The sequence below is a fragment of the Erpetoichthys calabaricus genome, chromosome 4 (genome assembly GCF_900747795.2).
Source record: "Erpetoichthys calabaricus chromosome 4, fErpCal1.3, whole genome shotgun sequence".
In the NCBI taxonomy this organism is placed as follows: Eukaryota; Metazoa; Chordata; class Cladistia; order Polypteriformes; family Polypteridae; genus Erpetoichthys; species Erpetoichthys calabaricus.
In genome coordinates, this window is record NC_041397.2 from 302,262,815 (window position 1) to 302,285,818 (window position 23,004).

The window sequence follows — 23,004 nt, forward strand, 5'->3', positions numbered from 1 at the left end:
AGAACATGAGAGATGTAGTTGAAAGCCTTACCATATGTTCTTGATTATCGTTTTCTTTCTTTCTTGCTCCTTTCAGCCCATTTTAAAAGCTACCCATTACTACAAATATACCATTGTGTAAATGGGCTAAACCTGCATGTGTAGCAGTTTTGATTTATATATTTAATGTGTAATTTTTGTATTTTTTTATTACAATGTAAAGGGTATTTTACAAACGCAATGCGCTTATTACGTTGTTTTTTCACCTACCTTCACTCCCCTAGGGGATATGCCCCTGCTATACAAAAATGAATGAAAAATGTTTTAATTGAATTACAAGTATAAGTAACATGTAAAAAGTAATCAAAATGAGTTTTTTCTTCTTTTCTATGACAAGTAAACTGTAAAAAGTGCAACACAAAGACGTTCATTTTTCGATAATATTGAAGTGTTGTACAGATCCAGCGATGACTTTTTGAAAAGCACATTTATCTTAATTCCCGTTGAGTTGGTGAAGGGTTAAATATTAACAAGTAAAATAAAAAATGATTTTTTCCTCAAAGAAGTACCTGCGTTTTGCTTTTAATTTTAAAACAAAGAATTATTGAGTGTGTTTCCTGAAAGCATTTGTAACCCTAAAAACAGCATAAACATAAGATTGTTAATTTATGGGCGTTTCTCAAACCCTATCATAACTAAACTAACACTTTAAGTCATTCATTATCTTTATTCTCCCCATTATAATTGTTAATAGCTAAGTATTTCTTAAATGGGCTTCCTCCTGCACCAACCATAGCTATGGACAGCGATTGCTGTACAGAATACATTACATTCAGATTATAACAGCTCATTGAACATTTAGAATTCTATATCTATATTCTATAAGAAATATGTTGGGATTATTTCATTTTCATGATGAAATACATTAAAGCATTTATTGTGTTACATTTTATAGATTAATTGTTAAGTTGTTCTAAATAAACTATTATTAATAATTACAAATTTATAAGTTGATATTACAGTGTTCTTTAAAAGTTCTGAAGAATCAGTGTTCTAAGGTTGTGACTCACTTTACTTTCAAAAAGACGATTTATGTTTTGCATTTGGTTATGTGATGAAGTGGGAAGAAAAAAAAAAGAATGGACAGGAACTGGGCTTGATAGTTTGGACAGAGAGAGTACGGCTGTAAAAAAACACCCAGAATAACATCCGTTGAATCCTACGTTTGTGTCTTCAACCACCACCTCATGAACCCAGCACTTACACATTGTTAAAATTAAACCTGTAGCTGAAACCCATTAATTTAACCAGCTTCTTGGAGCCTCTTTATATCTGCAGTATGGTTTCTCAGCATTGAACGTAGAGGAGATTTTGCACTTACTAAGGAATTTTCACTGACTCTGTGGCAATTTAGCATGGGAGTACCCAAGATATCTTCATTTGAACCAATTCAACAATGTGAAAAGGGAAGAAACGAAGAAACTGAGAGTTTCTTGGTAGACATCTACTGGGTGTTAGGGGGTATCCCCTTTATGTGTGCCTGTTGACAATCAAAACTAACCCTCAGGCGGCAGCCAAAGAACAATACAACCCAGCGCATCAGCAAACTCGTAGCATGGTTGAAAGGACGTTATATGCATAGTACTGTATGTGGAAAATGCACTGCTGCTGTCTTTGTAAGCAGTAATGTGTGTTTCTTTTGTATTGCAGTGAATTATACTTTAGTTATTGTGTACATATTTGAGAAATAAACATACTGTGGACTGTCTGAAGGTACGTGGGAATTTTCAATACATTTATTTATTTATATAAGTATATATGAATAATTTAGAAATGTGTCCATGTATCCTAAAGGGAGTAAAATAGGCCGTAATTTGCAGGCTTATTTTCTTCATTATATCATTTCCCTGGGCCGGGTCACTGGGAAGTTGGAGTCTATCCCAGCCATCATTGAATGCAGGGCAGGAAGTACATCACAGGGTACACACAGACACAGACACACAGTATAAGAACAATTTAACAATTCATTTAACCTGCATGTCTTTAGACTATGGAAGGAACCCGATGCACCAGGAGGAAACAGTAGGAGAAGACATGCCAAGTTCACGCTAGGACCACCTCCGTCTCCTTGTATCATCTCACTCACTGTTTTTTCTTATTGATGGAAAGGGTGCTGCATGCTTTAGTAAACAATGACACTCTGATATTATTTAAAAGAACTGTCTTTTTTTGATTTGTTTTTAGAAAAGTGTAGTTTTGTTTTATTCTTTATTACTTTTCTATCATTCTTTGTGTTGGACATTTTTTGAGATTCTTTCAGAAACAATGCATATTGTGAATTTCCCATTGGGATTAATAAAGTATCTATCTATCTATCTATCTATCTATCTATCTATCTATCTATCTATCTATCTATCTATCTATCTATCTATCTATCTATCTATCTATCTATCTATTCAGCTTTTTGCTTATTTTTATGTTTTATTAAATTATGATGTTTTTGTTTACCGTATATACTCATGTATAAGTCAGGTCTTGAAACCCGAAAAATTGATCATAAAATCAGACCCCGACTTGTACACCCGTTCAAAAATGCAACACTTAGATTTTTTTTTTTACATCTTCTTACTTCCTTCAATCTCGCAGCAGTTTCTCAGACGCATCGAATTTTGTTGCAGCACAGTTACCAATGTCTTTTGCCACTTCAACGACTTTTAATTTTAAACCAGCTTCATATTTTCTTTTGATCAAACACTCCATCGTAGATTAGGGATGCTCTTACGATAAAGGTGTATGAGGGTGTGAGATACACAAAACAGTGCAAACGTTGCTTCAGAATAGTTTGGGTATTACTGTGTGGTCACGTAGGCACAATACATAGAAAAAAAAAGCCGTGTGCTCCATGGTTACTGTCTCAGGTGGGCGTTAGCATATCGTAATCTCTTGGACCAATACCGTAAGTTTTCCACATTCAACTTATACGACCGAAATTATAAAATACTGGAAATTATACAGTAAAATCAATCCCCGACTTATCTGCGGGAGAACTTAAACGCGAGTATATAATGTACTTTATATTACTTTTCACAACTTATTTTTTCATTCAACAGGAGGATTAAAGCGTCACTTGACTCATTGGCCATTTTTGTAGGTGACTTCACTTCAGTAATACTTTATGTTTGCTCATAAACTGGCTGCTTAAGAAGAATTCTGGTAAACTTGCGGAAAAGTAGGTTATACTTTATGTATGCACATTGTAAACTCACCCATTAATCACCAAGATTCATTGTTTTCAGGAAACGTACCCATTTATTTTTATTTTGTTTGTAATGTTACTGTAGATTTACAAGGGTAAATATCACACCATTGTTCCTGAAATAAGAGATTCTTTGTCAAACCAGTGCCAATACGATCCTTTCCAAATAGCTACTAAAATACTGTATTTAACTTCTTAAGTCAAATTCTGTTTTGTTTTCTGTCTTTCTCTTCTCCAGTTTGACCTGAAACCATCCATGTCTACATTGAACTCAAACAGTTCTGTAGCTGCAGAGTTTCTCATTGTTGGATTCCCAGGATTTAGAGATCAAGAAAGCAGAAAAACTCTTTTTGGAGTCTTCCTCACAGTTTACCTCTTCACTTTAGGTGGGAACATTCTGTTAATCACCATATTTGCTGTTGACAGAACTCTGCACACCCCAATGTACATCTTAATGTGTGGTTTGGCTGTTCTTGACATCGCCATCAGTACCAACACTTTGCCCAGTACGCTAGTCCTACTAATATTTGAATACAGCATTGTGCCTTTAGCTACTTGTGTTACTCAAACAGTTTTCATGAGTGGACTTTTTTCAACAGAGTGTTTCCTTCTTACACTAATGGCCTACGATCGCTTTATCGCTATCTGTTACCCACTTCACTATCCTAATTTAATCAGTAACAGTCGCATCTCCAAACTATTGGCTTGCTGCTGGCTGGCTGGGTTTCTTTGTGCAAGCGTTACTTTGGGTCTTGCTCTCAGGCTTTCATTCTGCAGGCCCACTAATGTTATCTATGTGTTTTGTCACTTTGGTTCTTTGCTGTTCTTAGCCTGTGGGGACATTCAGATTATTAGTTACGCAATGTTAGGTTTTCCCTTGAGTGTCATGTTTATCCCCTTGATATTAATTCTCTTTTCCTATCTACGGATTATAATCTCAGTTGCCAAGATTGCCAGCAAAGAGGGGCGAATGAAGGCCTTCTACACATGTGGCACACACATGCTTGTGATTTTTGTGTTTTTCCTCACTGCTGCAGGAGTCTTCATTTCAGACAGGATTCCTTCGACATCTATGGATTCTCATATTTTTGGAGTCATAGTACGTAATGTGTTTCCATCATTAATGAATCCAGTAATTTACTGCCTCAGGACAAAGGAGATTAGAAACAGTTTTCGTTAAACATTGAAGAACATTAAATGTTAAAAAATTAAAATTTTGCCAGAAGGAGGATAGTTTTCTTAATCATTGAAGTATCAAAATTATATTAATTATATTATATTTATGGGGATTGATTGAGTTTTTGAAGATTGAATCCTAGCAAAGTACATTTTTTCTTTCTCTTAACTTCTTCTCCTATGTTATTTTCATTTGCAGAACCAATACAGTATAAAGTTGAATTAAAATTACTTTAGTGTTATTGAGTACAAACTATAGTACTAGAGTGTTATACCATGTTAGCCATTATAGATGTAGTGAAAAGTCAAGCAAAATGACACCTTTTATTGGCTAACTAAAAAAATTACAATATGCAAGCTTTCGAGGCAACTCAGACCCCTTCTGCAGTGAAGATAGAGAGTTCAATCTTATTAGAAATTTAAATTTGGCAAACAATTAGTGATTTGGATAATGCATTTCATCTTGTTAATATGTAGAACAAAACAAGGTCATATAATGAATACAGTGAGGGGAAAGACGTGGACAAATGTGTTGGTACCCTTACTGCTCATTGAAAAAGTGCTGTTTCCCTCCTGAAAGTGATGAAATGAAAAGTAATTGTCCCCTGCATGCCTACATGCCTTTGAGATGTCATCGAGTAAAGCAAAGCAAGTGTGACAAGATATCAAGTAATACTAATTTTTCAAATAGATTCTAAAATGGCCTGGACATATTTGTCAGGACCCTTAGAAAAGAGTCTAAACAATTGTATTCGAGAGATTTTTCAAACTAGCTGTTTTCTTGAATGTCTCCAATTGTGTAATCAGTCACTCAGCTGATTTAAATAGAGAAAAGTAGTCACTCTATTGTGTGGATTCATTGTGTCTTCCATAATGAACATGGAACTGAGAAAGCAAAGGAGAGAGTTGTCTGAAGAGATCAGAAAGAAAATTAAAGACAATCCTGTTAATGGCAACGGCTAGAAGACCATTGCCAAGCAGCTTGATGTTCCTGTGACAACAGCTGAAAATATTATAGAGGAGTTTAAGGTCCATGGGACTGTTGCCAAACTCCCTGGATGAGGCCGCAAGACAAAAATCAACCCCAGAATGGGCTGGAGGATAGTGAGAATGATACACAACAGCCAAGGACAACTTCCAAAGAGATACAAGCTGAACTCCAAGGTCAAGGTCCATCAGTGTCTGATCACACCATCTGTTGCTTTTTGAATGACAGTGGGCTCAATGGAAGAAGACCCAGGAGGACTCCATTGTTGAAAGAACAACATAAAAAAGCCAGACTGAAATTTGCTAAAATACATATTGACAAGCTACAATGATTCTGAGAGAATGTCCTTTGGACAGATAAGACAAAACTGGAACTTTTTGGCAAGTCCCATCAACTCTATGTTCACAGACAAAAAAATGAAACTTTCAAAGAAAAGAACACCATACCTACAGTGAAACATGAAGGAGACTCAGTTCTATTTTGGGGTTGCTTTGCTGCATCAGGTATGAGGTGCCTTGAGTCTGTGCAGGGGACAATGAAATCTCAAGGCTATCAAGACATTCTTGAGCCAAACGCACTGCCCAGTGTCAGAAAGCCCTCCAACAGGATAATAAGCCAAAACACACCACTAAAAGCACCCAAAAATGGCTAAGAACAAAACACTGGACTACCCTGAAGTGGCCTTCTATGTGTCCTGTTGAATCCTATCAAACATCTATGGAAAGAACTGAAGCATGCAGTCTGGAGAAGACCCCTTCAAACCTAAAACAGCTGGAGCAGTTTGCTCAGTAACAGTGGGCCAAACTACCTGTGGACAGGTGCAGAAGTCTCATGGAGACAGGAGTCGCTTGTGTGCAGTGATTGCAAACTCTAAAGGCTGTGCAACAAAATATGAGGTTAAGGGTCACTTCACTTTTGTTCATGTCATTTTCATTTGTGTCACTTGAAATATTCTGTTGAATCAAAACTCTAAAGCAAAGACTGATTTTTGTTAAATACAAAATAAACAATGATGGATGCCAATTACTTTTGTCAGTTTCTAGTTATTTCAGAGACAATTATGGGTTCTTCTTTTTTATAGAGGGGTATCAACACATTTCTCCACATCTGTATGTAGATAGATAGATAGATAGATAGATAGATAGATAGATAGATAGATAGATAGATAGATAGATAGATAGATAGATAGATAGATAGATAGATAGATAGATAGATACTTTATTAATCCCAAGGGGAAATTCACATACTCCAGCAGCTGCATACTGATAAAGATAATATTAAAGTAAAGAGTGATAATAATGCCGGTATACAGAAAGACAATAACTTTGAATAAAGTTAACATTTAACCCCCCCCCCCGGGTGGAATTGAAGAGTCGCATAGTGTGGGGGAGGAACGATCTCCTCAGTCTGTCAGTGGAGCAGGACAGTGACAGCAGTCTGTTGCTGAAGCTGCTCCTCTGTCTGGAGATGATACTGTTCAGTGGATGCAGTGGATTCTCCATAATTGACAGGAGCCTGCTCAGCGCCCATCGCTCCACCACAGATGTCAAACTGTCCAGCTCCATGCCTACAATAGAGCCTGCCTTCATCACCAGTTTGTCCAGGTGTGAGGCATCCCTCTTCTTAATGCTGCCTCCCCAGCACACCACCGCATAGAAGAGGGCGCTCGCCACAACCGTTTGATAGAACATCTGTAGCATCTTATTGCAGATGTTGAAGGATGCCAGCCTTCTAAGGAAGTATAGTTGGCTCTGTCCTTTCTTACACAGAGCATCAGTATTGGCAGTCCAGTCCAATTTATCATCCAGCTGCACTCCCAGGTATTTATAGGTCTGCACCATCTGCACACAGTCACCTCTGATGATCACGGGGTCCATGAGGAGCCTGGGCCTCCTAAAATCCACCACCAGCTCTTTGGTGTTCAGGTGTAGGTGGTTTGAGTCGCACCATTTAACAAAGTCCTTGATTAGGTCCCTATACTCCTCCTCCTGCCCACTCCTGATGCAGCCCACGATAGCAGTGTCATCAGCGCACTTTTGCACGTGGCAGGACTCTGAGTTGTATTGGAAGTCCGATGTATATAGGCTGAACAGGACCGGAGAAAGTACAGTCCCCTGTGGTGTTCCTGTGTACACCTTCCATAAAATATAACTTTTACCATCTAAATCATGAACAATACATAGCTTCTGCTCAACCTCCAACTCTAACCTTAAGCAGAATAAACACGCAAAGATCATCCACAGAGTGGACATTAGGACTCAGTCCTGGAGGAAGATGCAGAATGACACCTTAGTCTGTTCAGACTGACTGTACCTCCAAGAAACCCCAAAGTCCCATTGTGTGAGCTCAACACCCACAGTCCAAAAGTCAGGTTCAGGTGCAATTTCTATACCTCTGTTCTTTTAAGTCAGATTCTAAGATATATGTGACGCAAATGATCACCTGCACCTTCACATCATTCGGTATCCCACATAATTTTGCTCAAATATGTGATGCAATTATATATTTAGTTCTTTAAAATTAGTAGTTCATCCCCATACTGCAGGAAGTAATCTGTGGACTATTGCCATATGTGCTTGGCTCACCAAAATGACCAACGAGTGGCATGTGGTGCCTCAGTTGACACTGAAACAGTTGCTTCTTCAGACTCCTTTGATGTGCATGTTTAACCAACTAAAGGGTTTTTGGTATTATTGCACCTAAAATACGTAGCCAAAAATAAATGCCTATTACTTGTTTATTGCAATAAAGGAGCAGCAAATGGCTAAAGAGCAGTGAACACAACACTTCACATTTTTAAAGAAAGTCTTTATATGATTAAAAACCTTTGTTTGCACCAATATCAACTTAGTAATACACAAAAAAAAATGGTGCTTTAGGGATTTCTCTCCAGAAACTTAAACTTGTATCCCACAGCACTGAAAAGTTAGACTGTTTGACACAAGGTGTCCACCTTTTTGGAAACATTTAGTCTCTTGCACCTAATCTCTCAGTATTGTAGTTGCAGTGGACATTAGAGGGCGCTGTTGCCCCATGAAACCCAACAGACAGATACTCCGGGCACAGGTTTAAAAGCACTAAGAAGATTTTTAATCTTTTTCTTTTCAGTAGTGCCTCCAAACCACCACATCCACCAAACACACAATAAATCAACACAATAATTTCCCTCCTCTCCTCCCAGCAAGCTCTGTCACACTCCCTCCGGAAGTGCTTCTGTCCTTCCGTCCATGTGATTCGTTAGCACTTCCGGGTCAGATGGAGAATTGTATTTTCTTCAGCTCGAAAGTACTTCTGTCCTTCTGTCCCCATGATTTGGGAGTACTTCCAGGCTATAGGCTGGAAGCATAAATCCCCGTGTTTCCCTGCAGCATCACCTGGCAGCACCCATGGTACCCAGCAGGGCTGTGAAACCACACTCCATATCCCATAGTGCTGTACAGGGATTTGGGGCACCACTATGCTGCAGGGAAGTTGCCATCTAGCGTCCCGGGTGTGTCAGCCAGGTTGAGCTGCCGGCCGTCCGTCACAATATATACCTTTTTTTTTTTACAAAAAAATATACATATACACGTAAACAACTTTATATCACTCTGAAGCAGCAAGTAAATGTGTAATTATGTACATATAATTATTTACACATCCAAACCTTTACTTTCAAAATACTTTTTCATGCCATACCTTGAAATAATTTTGCTTACCACTGGGCACAGAATAAGCATACATTTTGTATACTTGGATTGGGATTGGAGTGTGATGAAGAAGGACAATTAATATGTGGGCAAAAGAGTAATGGAAATGGTAGTACAGGGGAAGAGAAAGCGAGGGGGGCTGAAGCAGGGGTGGATGGATAAAGTTAAAAAGAGATCTGATTTAAAAGAGTTTGACTTGTGAGGAGGTGGAGGACTAAATTGTTTGCAGGTTGATGAAGCCATTGACCCCATACAGAAGTGAGAAAAGATGAAGAGGTAGAAGAAGATGCACACATTTTCATATGAGACTTGTTCACAGTATAATCCACTGGAAACGTTTTCTCCGCGATGCCACCAACAAAAATCAACACAGCCTTGCAAGTCTTTTTATCCCTTGAATCTCCCTGACCCCCTTCATTTCCTCCCTCCCATAGTGGGGATGCCAGTGGTGAAGCAAGCAGAATTAGAAATGGGATAAAAAAATACTTCACAGCGCTGTCTATTCTTTCTTTGGGGGGAATATACTGGGATCAACTCACTAGCTGAAACTATGTTTTTTTCCCTCAATGCTCCCTCCTCAGTGACATGAGCGGCATGATACAGTGAAATTGAATCAGGCTGAGGGGTGTTTGCATGAAAGTTTGAGAAGCACAAGTACAGCAAATCAATTACTCATTGCAATGCTAAGAAACATTGCCGGGGTACTCTTAGTACATTGAGTGAGCACTGCTCAGAACATAGGGAGAACAGGGAGCAGAATGCCTCAAAGGTATAGTAACTGAATCCATGAGACTTGAACTGTAAAACTGCATACCATGACTCTTCAAAATCATACTAAGCAGTACTTACAAATCAGGCATAGCTTTGAGACCTTCATCAAACATGTCATTCTCAATAAAGCCAAAACTTTCTTCAGAATCTGACTCAAGCTTTGTGCATAACAATGCGTAAAGTTGAGAGGTTACACAGGCATTATATTTGTTGCCATGTACACACAGCTGTGACATGTAGTACAAATGACCAATCATAGACACCTATGTCATCATTAGACTGCTTTGAATCTCAACTATCCAATGGTAATGAGCCTTTCACTGTATGCGGCTCGACGTAAGTGGGATATTTGATAAAATCAGATTCACTTGGTTGTGACGCTCTGCTCGCCTCAGGGTATACATGTGCCAATCACATATTTTAAAAATGTAAGGGAGCAGACAGCATGAAAACTTATGATTTATTTGAAAGAAGACATCTTTGCGTATGTAAAAATACAATTATTGCTTTTGATTGACTTGCGGATTTATTGCATCATACACAAACAACTTTGAAATATGGTAGTGTCCTGCTGGCGGTCACCTCATGCATAAGAGGTTAATTTGGAATTTTAAAAGTAAAGGAAAAATTTGGGACATTATGTTTCAGACCATCCGACACCTCAGACTGTACAGGAGCTCATTGATGCCCTGGTCCAGATCTGGGAGGAGATCCCCCAGGACACCATCTGTCGTCTCATTAGGACGTTGTCAGGCATGCATACAAGCACGTGTTGTGGAGGGGGGGGGGGGGGGGGGGGGGGGGGGGCATACAAAATACTGAGTACAATTTGGAGTTGCTGCAATGAAATTTCGGCTAAATGGACTAGCCTGCCACATCATTTTTTCACTTTGATTTTCAGGGTGCCTTTGAATTCAGTCCTCTGTAGGTTGATAATTTTCATTTCCATCAAACGATGTGGTATCCTTTTGTTCCTAACACATTACCAGTCTGTATCAGTAGAGCGAGCCAGCAGAATTTTTTTTCCATTGAGATCTGATGTGTTTTCAAAGTGTTCCTTTAATTTTTTTGAGCAGTATTTTTTTCTTTCTCCTGGATTATTCCTTTCGAGGAAGGAGTTTTTTTTTGTATAAATAGCATTTTTGAATAGGAGTTTATAATTATTTTTCTTTTTCCTTTCCTGATTTTTGGTTGGCACAGGAGGAAAGGAAAAGACAGTATTTTTGCAAATATTTTCTGTTGGTTATTTTTGTTATTTTTGCTCTGTGTGTGTCATTAGGACTGGGTTTTATTTAATAACACTGTATAATTTCATTTGGGAATTTTGTTTTTGCACCGTAGAAAGTCATGACCTTGGTTTTATATCTCACCCAAAGGATGGCACCATTTTTATAGCACAGTGTCCCCATCACTGCCTTGGGGCATTAGGATCCGCATTCAGATCACAGGGTAAGCGTCCCCTGTTGACCCCACCAACATCTCTTCCAGCAGTAACCCAAGCTTTTCCTAGATGGTTTCCCATTCAAGTACTGGCCAGGCTCAAACATGCTTACCTTCAGGTGGATGACCTGTTCTGAAGTGCATGTTGTATGGCTGCTGGTATTAAATTAATTGCAAAACTTAATACAAAACACAGAATGCTTGCGAATGCAAGAATGCATGCAGCAAGTGCAAACAGGATTGTGAAAATATTGCGAATATGGTGTAGACTGAGAAATGGGGGTGGGGAACCCATGTTTGGGCTACTTTAAGTCTATTGTACTCTGTTTTGTTATATTTTAAGCAATTCACACCGCCATAGAGTGTAGGCAGGTTATTCAAGCATGCCAATATGAATTGCAAAAATCTCAGTGTAACAACCCCTGGTCTCCATGTGACCAGTTTCTGTAGATGATTTCCACAGTATATGGGAACTTATTTGTTTGTTTTGAAGTAATGTGCAGCAAGTAAGTGATGACTATATACATATTTACAGTATATACAAACCATAAATAAGCTCAAGAAAACAAAAAGAATACATTCGTCTGTACTCTTCTATGTTGATCATAGACTTGAAGTCAGTAAGATGGCTGTTTCCTACTATTAAATGCAAAACATCATTGATGATTTTTCACACATCACTAATTTTTTTTAAATTAAATTGTTTTGAGGTTGTATTTTTATGGGCCTCAGGGCTTTAAGATTAATCTGTTATGGAAAACCATTTTTCCTTACGATGTCTGCAAATATTCTTGTCAGTCAGTCAGTGATTCATAAAAACAGATACACTTATAGAACACAAAGGATGTACTTCAGACCTGGAGTGATCGTTTTAAATTTCCAGCAAAACAGTTGTACAGGAGAAAGTCAGACGTGAGCTATTAAAGAGCAAGGAGGGATACATAAAGAGAGCACATTTCAAATGTCACAAATTCCTGATTCTCTAGCTTTCCAAATCTCTAAAAAAAATGGTTATCTCAAAAATATAAGGTTCTGTAGTATAATCAGACTTTTCAAGTGAAGAATAATCCATTATTTCAGAATTCCTGTAGAACAGCCTCTCTTCTCTTGTCTTCAATGTGCATCACATTGGTCTTTAGTTAGCATATTCCTTTTTGTTAATCCAGAATTAGCCACTGGACTTGACTAATCGTTTTTTTATTTGTAACTGCAGACTGCATTTCATTCTTCCCAATGAAATATGTATCGTATATGCTAGGAAGTTCCAAACCTCTTTTCACTTCAAACTTATTAAGGCCACTTAGTTCCTGGGAACACTCAAAGCATTGTGTTATATCCCCTTTGCCCTAATGAGACATACTCAGCACAATTTGAGGTTTACACAAAGACTTTCGTTCTTGTTTTGGTTTTTGTTCTCACATACAATGTGAATTGTGGACGTTACATGCCACAGGTACACATATGCCTTTCTAAATGACATCCAATCAAGTCAATTTACTAAAGGCGGACTCCAATAAAGTTGTAGACACAGCTCAAGTAGAATTAAAGCAAACATGATGTATTTGAGCACAATTTTGAGTGCTACAGCAAAGGGTTTCAATACCGATATGAAAGATTTCAGTTTTTGATTTTTAATAAATTTGCCTACCTTTCTGAAAACATATTTTTACTTTGTCCATGTGGTATATTGAGCGTAGATTGATGGGCAAAAATGAGCAATTAATCCATTTAAAATTAAATCTACAACACGATAAAAAGTGTAGAAAGTGAAGAGGTCTGAATACGTACTGAGTCCACTGTATGCACCAAATTCAGTCCTCATTACACCACAAACTCCCAATTGCTTTGAATGTGGAATGTAGCTTGTATTATAAGTAGTGCTAAATCTAAACAATATGACAAATTCATTACCATCACTTTGATCCTTTCGGCATGACCAAGTGGTTTTGGTTTGTACTCTCCTCCTCACGCCATTTCTCGATGGAAGTTTTGAAAGGCCTTCACATTTAGATTTGAAGTTGTATCAACAGTAATATGCATGCAAAATGCCATCAACTTGAACTCGGCTGCTTTGGAGTGACACATTTTATGCTGCCTCTATCATTACAACCACCTTTACTGATGAAAGTTTTGAAATGCAATGTAGCCTGAATTTTAAGTTAGTTCGGTTTTATTATGTATGCAAAATTTCATTAAGATCATTTGGAACAATGTGCAGATTTTGCGTGCTCTCCCAGTTACAACCCCTGAAAAAGAAATTTGTGAAATGCCACATATCCCATATTTTAAATTGGAATAATGGTAACTTGCAGGCAAAATTTAATGCTTATCGGTTGGGCAGTTTTTTCGTGATTGGTACATAGGCAAACAGTTAAGATGTGATCTGAAGGCTGAAATGAGTGTGCAAAATGCATAAATAACATCAAACAAAGCCAAAAATTTCAAAAGACAGATTTTATGATTTTATTTATATAAATTAATTCCTTCATTCATTACTAAATATTATTTTTTACTCATGAAGAATTCTTTCTTCTAGCTGGTAAAATATTAATTTTATTTAACAATTAATGTTCTTCAAAATTTTATGAAAACTGCTTCTAATCTGCTGGGTCCTTAGGCAGTAAATTACAGGATTCATTAATGATGGGAACACATTGCGTACTGCGAGTCCAAAAATCCGGGTATCCTTAGATGTCGACGGAATCCTGTCTATAATTAGGACTCCAGCAGCAGTGAGAAAAAAGACAAAAATCACGAGCATATGTGTGCCACATGTGTAGAAGGCCTTCATTCGTCCCTCTTTACTGGCAATTCTGAGAACTGAGATTATAATCCGTATATAGGAGAAAAGGATTAATGCCATTGGGATAAACAACACACTCATGGGAAAACTTAATATGGCATAATTAGTAATTTGAATGTCCCCACACCCTAGGAACAACAACGAACCAAAGTCACAAAACACATAGATAACATTAGTCGGCTTGCAGAATGAAATTTTGAGAGAAAGAACTAAAGTAATGCTTGCACAAAGAAACCCAAACACCCAGCAACAAAGTATCAGCTTGGAGGTGCGACTGTTACTGATTAAATTAGGATAGTGAAGTGGGTAACAGATTGCAATAAAGCGATCGTAGGCCATTACTGTAAGAAGGAAACACTCTGTTGAGAAAAGTCCAGTCAGGAAAAATGTCTGAGTAAAACAAGCAGCTAAAGGCACAATTCTGTATTCAAATATTAATAGGACAAGCATACTGGGCACAGTGTTGGTACTGATGGCAATGTCGAGAACAGCCAAACCACACACTAAGATGTACATAGGGGTGTGCAGCGTTCTGTCGGTACTAAAAATGGTGATTAACAAAATGTTCCCCACCAAAGTGAAGAGGTAAACTGTGAGGAAGACTCCAAACAGAGTTCTCCTGGATTCTTGGTCTCTGAATCCCGGGAATCCAGCAATGAGAAATTCTGTGACTACAGAACTGTTTTGGCTCAAAGAAGACATGGATGACTTCAGGTAAAGCTGGTGGAGAGAAAGAGAGAAAAAAATATACATTTTTATTAGATGTTTTGAAAGGATTGTACTGGCGTTTGTTTGAGGAATCCACACTTTTAGGATGGGATGGTCTGGGTTGGTTGCCTCAGTCTTAATTACATCTGAAACTGCAGATGTTGATAATGTAACCGGGATGAGGCGGGCAAAAGAGCGCACACAAACACACATAGAGTCAACAGAAGGTGAAGAAATTGCAATTGCTGTTATTCCCATCAAACAAGGGTATTATGCGCTCATTCACATGCACGGTTATATTGCCTATCAAACATGTAGATGCAGAGGATGCTCTGGCCTACACGTTCCAAAGAGCCTATTCCCACTTGGACAAAGCCGTCACCACAGTCAGGATCATGTTCTTTGACTTTTCCAGTGCGTTTAACAACATTTTGCATCATCAACAACTCAAAGCTTTGAATCTTGATGCCCCCACAATCTCCTGGATCATGAACTACCTGACCAGCACTGGAGCACCTCACAGAACTGATCTGTCTCCCTCTACACAACAGACTTCCAGCACAATACCAGCCCTTGCCACTTACAGAAATTTTCAGATGACTCTTCCATCATAGGCTGCATTATAACGGAGATGTGTCAGAGTACAGGAAAGGTTGTGGAGGACTTTGTCTTGTAGTGCAGGGACAACAACCTGTATCTCTACATCAGCAAGACAACAGAGATGGTGGTGGATTATTGGCAGGCCAAGAAGCCTCTGAGACCAGTTACCATTCACAGGGAGGATGTGGAAGTGGTGCAGAGCTACAAGTACCAGGAGGTCCATATAAAAAACAAACTGGACTGGTCTGACAACACAGTGGCGCTGGATAAGATGAGTCAGAGCACTGGACTTGCTAAGGAGACTCCGGTCTTTTGATGTGTACAGCAAGATACTGGAAATGTTCTACCAGTCCACAGCAGCCAGTGTGGTGTTATAACCTGCAGTCTCCTGGGGAAGTAACCTGAGTTTAAAAGAAGCCCAATACCTGAACAAAATTATTAGAAAAGGCTGCTCCATCACAGGGTGAACCCTGGGCACACCGGAAGCTGGTGTGGAAAAGAAGATGGTGGTAAAATTAGATGACATCATGAAAAATCTCCTCCATACTTTCCAGGAGGCGCTCTCTTGGAACACTTTTAGCCACAGGCTCAGTCCACCATGCTGTGCTAAGAAGTGCCTCCGGGGGTCTTTTTGGCACTATGGGGCAATTCAGTGCTTTCACCTGATGCATTGTATTTGTTTATTTTTACTTATCAACTGATTTATTGATAGATTGATTGTATTATTTATCCTGCAAGTCTGTATCCTTTTTTTTATGATTCTGCTGCTGTGTGATCTCATTTAATCTCATCTATCCATCCATCCATCCATCCATTATCCAACCTGCTATATCCTAACTACAGGATCACGGGGGTCAGCTGGAGCCAATCCCAGCCAACACAGGGCGCAAGGCAGGAAACAAACCCTGGGCAGGACACCAGCCCACCGCAGGGCACACACACAGACACACACACACCAAGCACACACTAGGGACAATTTAGAATCGCCAATGCACCTAACCGGCACCTAACCTAACGCAGACACGGGGAGCGAACCCAGGTCTCCTAACTGCAAGGCAGCAGCGCTACCCACCGTGCCGCCCTTAATCTCATCTAATCAAATCAAATTTAAATCCCCAAAGTGTGGATATGTAGTGCTTCAAATAAATAAAGTCAATAAATACTCATAAAAACCAGTGCTCACTGTGAGGATAAAATCAACAATAAAAAGATCTTATATAAAATCCAAATATAAAACTATGAAGACATTGGGTTCTTTTCCTTCAGTCACCCATCAGCCCAAGGCTCCCAGCTTACCACCTCCCCAGCTCACCCTTCCCGGGTCTTGCAGCTGGCAGAGACACCAAAAACTGCGGTCACACTCTCTGGCTTCCATCCTGTCTGCCTCCATTGGTGTCTGCCAGCACATCTGGAACCCAACTCCTACTTTCCTGCTGCATCCATCAGTGTCTGCAGAAGCTTGGAGTACATGATCACTCCTGCTACACTATGGTGCTCAGCAGGAGTGGTCCATCCTTGGAGCACCGTTCCCTTTGCTACCTCGTCGCGCCACTGACCACTGCCTCCCATCCATAACACTGGCTCACCTTCCCAGTTCTGCCATTTCATATTTCCATTGCAATCCCGTCCCCCTCTATCCTGTTCAGGTTACTTTTATCCCTTTGTGGATGAGGATTCTCAATTACAATCCATGGATAGTTAATGAGGCAACTGGGACCACCATTAACCATCCAGAAGGCACATGAGCATGCACCGTTTTAAAAAAGGCCTGCCTGTAGCCACGGCCCTTAAAGTGCCTCACCACAAAGGAACAATGGTGAAATGTTTGTTTCTGTTGTAATCTTCTCCTGACATTACAAACTAAATTCAAATACAGAATGTTTTAAAATTAAAATCTTAGTGTAGCTCCTTCTGTGAATCCTTCTCCTGATATTCTAATCTTCTTTTTAATTTTTAGCCCTTCTCCAACTCAAAGAAAATCCATGGAAATTAACTTGTAAAAAGTCATCGCAGGATCTTTACAACATGACAATAACAAAATAATAAACATTTTCACTGAGTTGAAATATTTACATTTTACTTCTGTGCAAGAATAATTTTAGGGTAACATAGCATTCATATTAAAAAATAGCATAAAGGCTTAATAAATGTCAGAAACCTGTTCAGGCACACCAGGAAGCCAGATGAAGGTCACGTGAACAACAAAATGTACACTGAAATATAAGAATTGGTTTAGGAAAAATACTGAGATGGTCAAGTAAATAAAGAATGTACTAAAAGAAAGGTTGATGTAATATACAAAATGTACGGAAGGATGACTAAGAGATGGCTAAGAAATCATCAGGTGTCCTATAAACAAGAATGGACACTTGTTATATGCACAGAAATTTCAAGGGTGGTAGCGCAACGCAAAGGTATAAGAAGAACCAGAATATAATATAACAGACTTTTATTTTACATAAATCATTTAATAATAATAATAATAATTCAATACATTTACATAGCGCTTTTCTCAGTACTCAAAGCGCTATCCACACAGGGAGGAACCGAGAAGCGAACCCACAATCTTCCCCAGTCTCCTTACTGCAAAGCAGCAGCACTACCACTGCACCACCTGTGAGGACGTTACATTTGGGTGTAAACCAATGAACCAACCAGAGTAAAATGTTTGCATTGATTGACACTGTATGTAAATTTGATTTGATTCTCTTCTTTGTTTCTCCGGCCATTCTGACCAGGCTGTAACAGACTTCTCTTGATGAATGCTCCCTCCAATGCATTTTGCTGAGGAGTAATTAAAAGATACAATGGGCAACATTTCTCCTGCCTGATTAATGAATTGTCCTGTTAGAGGATGTTTCTTTCTGTAATAAGATGTTAAGTTTCTACCACACATCTTATAGAAGAGAAGAAAAAAATTACTTTCATTACTATTTACATTTTTATGCCCCAGCTGAGTGTTACATGTAATATTCGATTCATTTCAAATTATTTTTGTATTGCCATCTTCACAAGCAAGACACAAATTACAGACTTCACAAATGACCGATTACTACTGCATACACATAAAGACACACATTAGTTAGACACACACAGTTAAATGAAGCCATTCTAAAGGGCTGTCTGGTAACTATGAGTTTCGTTTTGTACTTTCAGTCACTTCTAACATCAATCTATCAATGAGAAAAAAAACATTTCTGCCTCTCACTAATATAATACCCCATGAAAAATGACTGAAGTTCATGGACTGATGCATATGATCGTGATAACATAGAAATCCAAAAAGAAATAGTGACATATCCCACTTAAGAAATGACAACTCAAAATAAATACAAGAAGTACATATGGCTGCATAAAAGAGAAGCTTTACCAAGGGAAGGTCACATAAATCTTACACGACAAAATATCAGTTACACCATTGCCTACAAGGCACCGTCCAGCATTACTGGTTGAATGACTAGTTTTTCATGGGCAAAGCCACCATTTGTGTAACAATTACAAACTGAGCCAAATGTCTCACACTTTTCTGGTTACATACAGTAGTTTTATTACTTTTCTAGATGAATGTTAAATCAGGGTGGCACGGTGGCGCAGTGGGTAGCACTGCTGCCTCGCAGTTAGGAGACCTGGGTTCACTTCTCGGGTCCTCCCTGCATGGAGTTTGCATGTTAGATAGATACTTTATTAATCCCAAGGGGAAATTCACAAGTGAAATAGATAAAATAGATAAAAAGGTAGAAAGATAAAGTCATACATGGAGCTGCTGGAAAGGCTGCCACTCGCGGCGGCGCCTGAGTCATTCCTTGTCTGTCTCCCGTGTCTGCATGGGTTTCCTCCGGGTACTCCGGTTTCCTCCCACAGTCCAAAGACATGCAGGTTAGGTGCATTGGCAATTCTAAATTGTCCCGGGTGTGTGCCTGTGTGTTTGTGTGTGTGCCCTGTGGTGGGCTGGTGCCCTGCCCGGGGTTTGTTTCCTGCCTTGTGCCCTGTGTTGGCTGGGATTGGCTCTGGCAGACCCCCGTGACAATGTAGTTAGGATATAGCGGGTTGGATAATGGATGGATGGATGTTAAATCAACAGTATGGTTTGTTTTATCATTATTTTATTATTATCGATATGTACTTGTATACAGTACATTAGTCAGATTTTCAGATATTCCCACTAAAGCACCCTGGCATGAAAGATGTGCTCATAATTCTAATTATTGTTTTTTATTTTTACCGCATAGGGTTAATTAATCTGTGTTAATCAAGATAGAAAAAGAAATAAATGGTAGCATTCCAAAAATTTCTAGCAGAGGGTAATACAAAGGTAAAAAAACCCCCACAACTTTGAAGTATTCTTAGTGTCGTATTTAAATGAAAGCATTTAACTTTAATCAAAATCCAGTAAAAACAAGGAAATATGTACTCATAATTCTGATTAAGTTTAATTCTTTTTCTAGGTGGTGCTAATCTTATTTAGCCATGATAGCAAAACAAATAAAATGTAGCATTATCCATTCTTCCATCCATTTTCCAACCCACTGAATCCGAACACAGGGTCACGGGGGTCTGCTGGAGCCAATCCCAGCCAACACAGGGCACAAGGCAGGAACCAATCCCGGGCAGGGTGCCAACCCACCGCAGATGTAGCATTATGAAAGTTTTCAACCTGGGATATACAATGGTAAAAAACCTTAAAGTATGCCTAGTCTAGTACTTGAAGTAAATAAAGTAATTAACATTAATTGGTTTCCAAGTAAAATAAAGGAAAAGCAGAAATCTACAGGTTACAAATAATGAAGCAGCCATACCACATGCGCTTGCAAAGAGGTCATCCACCTGAAGCTAAGCATGTTGGAGCACAGCCTTGACTTGGATGGGAGACCAACAAAGAAAAGCTTGTGGTCCTGCTTAAAGGGGTGTTGGTGGGGCCAGCAGGGGGCACTTACCCTGTGGTCTGAATGTGAATCCCAATGCCCCAGTTCAGTGACATGGACACTGTGCTGTAAATATGGCTCCACATCCTTAAGATGAGATGGAAAAATGAAGTCCTGACTCTCTGTGGTCATAAAAGATCCCTGGACATCCTTCATAAACAGCAGGGTGTATTCCGATGTCCAGGCTAGATTGCCCTCCATGGCCTGGTCACTCTGGACTCCAAATCATCCCTTATCTCAAATTGTCTATCTCTCCCACCCCTTCACCACCTAACAGCTAATGTGAGTTGAGCATACTGGTGCAAAAATGGCTGCCATCACATCATAAAGGTGGATGCTACACATTAGTGGTGGTGAAAGTGGCTGCCCACTCACTATAAAAGCGCTTCGAGTACTGAGAAAAGTGCTATATAAATGTAAAGAATTATTGTTGTTATTATTATTATTATTAATGAAGATTAACTGAAAGTGCTAATGAACATCTTCACAGAGGACACATTTTTAGAAACACCAGTAGCTGTAATTTGTTACGATAACATATTTTCTGAATAAGGCATGTAATAGACAGAACACGTATGCATTATTTTTGTTTAAAATAATTTGATGCTTTTAAAATCACTGCGTCTCTGTGACTTCGTGTAAGTGTGTCCTTTAGTGACCATGTTCAGGGTTGGTTACTGCTTAGCATGTTGAAATAGTAAAACTAGACTGTGAATCCTCTTCAAGGATAAGTTCTGTATCTTTCAAGTCAAAGTTATTTCTTCACAGTAAAGGTATATTTTAATTTGACATATAAAATTTTAAACGAAAACTGTCTCTGCACCTTATCTTGGGCCATTTTTCTCCCTCTTTACCTGCCTGGTGCGTGATTTCCTCTAGTGTGAGCTGTGAATGCCATGCACGCCAGTTTCACTTTGAGAATCTACTACTTTCAGGTACATTTTCTTTCAGGATTTAAACAAATGGGCTATTGTTTTAAATTGCCAAAATGTCTGACTATGAGGAAGAGGATAACATTTAGCATTATCGCTGAACAGTATTTGTATGATTCTGCCTCAAACTATATATGTATAAGGAGATCCAACAGATTGAAGAGGAAGGAACGGGCAGGAGAGCAGAACTGGAGAGACGAAAATAGCCAAATATGAAACAGACAAGTGGCGATTTCTGCTGCACATGTGAAACATGGGAAGTTATGGCCACTTGCTGGGAGTGGGATGTGCTGTTTCCACCACTGGACAACTTAACACATTAGGGGAATTTGTTACACAAGGCTGCAGTACAGTAATCCCTCGCTATATCGCGCTTCGCCTTTCGCGGCTTCACTCCATCGCGGATTTTATATGTAAGCATATTTAAATATATATCGCGGATTTTTCGCTGCTTTGCGGGTTTCTGCGGACAATGGGTCTTTTAATTTATGGTACATGCTTCCTCAGTTGGTTTGCCCAGTTGATTTCATACAAGGGACGCTATTGGCAGATGGCTGAGAAGCTACCCAGCTTACTTTTCTCTTTCTCTTGCGCTGACTTTCTCTGATCCTGACGTAGGGGGATTGAGCAGGGGGGCTGTTCGCACACCTAGACGATACGGACGCTCGTCTAAAAATGCTGAAAGATTATCTTCACGTTGCTATCTTTTGTGCAGCTGCTTCCTGAAATGACATGCTGCACGGTGCTTCGCATACTTAAAAGCTCGAAGGGCGCGTATTGATTTTTGATTGAAAAACAAACTCTCTCTCTCTCTTTGTCTGCTCCTGACGGAGGGGGTGTGAGCTGCCGCCTTCAACAGCTTTGTGCCGCGGTGCTTCGCATACTTAAAAGCAAACAGCCCTATTGATTTGTTTGCTTTACTCTCTGTCTTTCTGACAGACTCTGCTCCTGACGCGCACTCCTTTGAAGAGGAAAATATGTTTGCATTCTTTTAATTGTGAGACGGAACTGTCATCTCTGTCTTGTCATGGAGCACAGTTTAAACTTTTGAAAAAGAGACAAATGTTTGTTTGCAGTGTTTGAATAACGTTCCTGTCTCTCTACAACCTCCTGTGTTTCTGCGCAAATCTGTGACCCAAGCATGACAATATAAAAATAACCATATAAACATATGGTTTCTACTTCACGGATTTTCTTATTTCGCGGGTGGCTCTGGAACGCAACCCCCACGATGGAGGAGGGATTACTGTATATGCAACAGATAAAAATGAAATTTTCAGCTATCATCAATCACAGAGTTCTGGAGACATATTTCGACTTTCCAAAAAACTAGAAGAAACAATCAAAACCTAACTTTCATTAGACTAAGTTCCTTATTGATATCTCTGTTTGCAGTGTTAAATGCTTACTTAGCGTTGATGTGTGAGACATCCGAGTGACTGTATGTTATTATGTTATTACACAGAAAACAACCAGGCATATAATTTATACCCGTAGTGCTGGATCCATGAAGCAGCACCATTAGTGATTGCTCTGCCTTGCTGCCTTACATAAGAACTACTCATCTGTTAGAAGAGACAGCCGGGACGCCCCTGCAATAGAAGGATGGAGGAAGGCAGCTTTTCAAGGACACCGCCTCCCCCAACATGCTAGATGGCAGCTTCCCTGGACTGCAGCGGTGCCCTGGATTCCTGCAGGGCACTATGGGACATGTAGTTTAATACCACAGCCCTGCTGGGT

The 23,004-nt window shown here is 39.3% G+C and overlaps 1 protein-coding gene across 1 annotated transcript; it reads right to left on the reverse strand.

The window, feature by feature from the left end:
* Positions 1-13,844: 13,844 nt before the first annotated feature.
* On the reverse strand, positions 13,845-14,817 carry LOC127527692 (olfactory receptor 13-like). Its single transcript, XM_051927271.1, has one exon. The coding sequence runs from the start codon at positions 14,802-14,804 to the stop codon at positions 13,857-13,859; it is 948 nt and encodes a 315-aa protein (XP_051783231.1). The 5' UTR covers positions 14,805-14,817; the 3' UTR covers positions 13,845-13,856.
* Positions 14,818-23,004: the final 8,187 nt, after the last annotated feature.

Excerpts from the sequence above, each read along its gene's own strand:
- LOC127527692 (XM_051927271.1), bottom strand. The coding sequence starts at position 14,804 with ATGTCTTCTTTGAGCCAAAACAGTTCTGTAGTCACAGAATTTCTCATT.